Source organism: Myotis davidii, unplaced genomic scaffold (assembly GCF_000327345.1).
Source record: "Myotis davidii unplaced genomic scaffold, ASM32734v1 scaffold936, whole genome shotgun sequence".
Lineage (NCBI taxonomy): Eukaryota > Metazoa > Chordata > Mammalia > Chiroptera > Vespertilionidae > Myotis > Myotis davidii.
The window spans coordinates 346,345-347,699 of record NW_006287077.1 but is presented as its reverse complement, the minus strand read 5'-3'; the positions used below and the strand labels follow the sequence as shown (position 1 = coordinate 347,699).

Here is a 1,355-nt window from a genome sequence, read left to right as displayed (position 1 = left end):
TGGGCAAGGCCAGGAAGGGATTTGGGGCTGAGGGTCAGGCCTGGGGAGAGGTTGGGAGGGCAGCAGGTTCCTGGCCACATGGGAACTATGAACGGGTTGTTAACACGTTAAGCGCCCAGCCTGTTTTGTCTTCCGGGCGCTTAATGCGGGGCCTCAGGCACCGGGTCGAAGTGAGGAGCCCGTGCAGTGGCTGCTGGGAGCAGTGTGAGCACTGGGGTTAGCCACAGGGGAGGCCTCGGAAGTTCTCCACTGAACGTGGCTCCCTGCCACCTCTGCCCCCTCAGGACGCTGTGCGCATCATGGCCAAGGACCTGGTGCGCACGCGGCGTTACGTGCGCAAGTTCGTGCTGATGCGGGCCAACATCCAGGCCGTGTCCCTCAAGATCCAGACACTCAAGTCCAACAACTCCATGGCGCAAGCCATGAAGGGTGTCACCAAGGCCATGGGCACCATGAACAGACAGGTGCGTCCCTCCCGCCCCCCTCGGCGCCCCACACCTCGGGGCCACACTCACCCTCCCCCCATTGCAGCTGAAGTTGCCCCAGATCCAGAAGATCATGATGGAGTTTGAGAGGCAGGCAGAGATCATGGACATGAAGGAGGAGATGATGAACGATGCCATCGACGATGCCATGGGAGACGAGGACGACGAAGAGGAGAGGTTTGTGGACACCAGGTGGGGGAGGGGATGGAGGCCTGGCCCCCAGAGGGACTGACCCGCGTTCTCCTTCCCCAGTGATGCTGTGGTGTCCCAGGTCCTGGATGAGCTGGGACTGAGCCTGACAGACGAACTATCCAGTGAGTGCGTCCGGCCTTGGCCCCTGACCCCACCCCGACCCCTCTCTGCCTTGCTGCTCTCACAGGGGCTCCAACCCCTCTCCCTGCAGACCTCCCCTCCACCGGCGGCTCCCTCAGTGTGGCTGCTGGAGGGAAGAAAGCAGAGGCCGCGGCCTCCGCCCTGGTGGACGCCGACGCAGACCTGGAGGAGCGGCTCAAGAACCTGCGGAGGGACTGACTGCTCCGGGACCCCCAGGGCCTGCTCACTGTACCCCTTCTGCAATAAAAGCGACTGGACACTAGTCCCTGGCCCTGTGACTGGCCTCGTGTGGGCCAGACCGGGGTCCCCTGGGCAGGAGTCACTCAGGGCGGGTCAGTGTGGCTGCCCAAGGGATCAAGTGCCAGACACGTGGGGGGGGAGGGGGGGGACAAGGATGGTCTAACCCCTCCCAGGCTTCCAGCACCTCAGCCTCCACAGCAGCACCTCCAGATGGGTGGCTTCAGGGAGGGCAGAGGCCCATGTGCCAGGTAAATAGTGCCCACTCCGCCCACCAAGCTCAGATGGTTACAAGCCAGT

At 63.5% G+C, this 1,355-nt stretch overlaps 1 protein-coding gene across 1 annotated transcript; it reads left to right on the top strand.

Annotated features, from left to right (window-relative positions):
* Positions 1-143: 143 nt before the first annotated feature.
* On the top strand, positions 144-1,080 carry CHMP2A (charged multivesicular body protein 2A). Its single transcript, XM_006758979.1, has 5 exons — positions 144-170; positions 228-464; positions 532-662; positions 738-799; positions 889-1,080. The coding sequence occupies exons 1-5, from the start codon at positions 144-146 to the stop codon at positions 1,014-1,016; spliced, it is 585 nt and encodes a 194-aa protein (XP_006759042.1). The 3' UTR covers positions 1,017-1,080.
* Positions 1,081-1,355: the final 275 nt, after the last annotated feature.

Coding starts and splice junctions, on each gene's coding strand:
- CHMP2A (XM_006758979.1), top strand. CDS start 144: ATGCGGGGCCTCAGGCACCGGGTCGAA. Junction 171..227: donor GCCTCAGGCACCGGGTCGAA/GTGAGGAGCCCG, acceptor GGTTAGCCACAG/GGGAGGCCTCGGAAGTTCTC. Junction 663..737: donor GAGGACGACGAAGAGGAGAG/GTTTGTGGACAC, acceptor CTCCTTCCCCAG/TGATGCTGTGGTGTCCCAGG.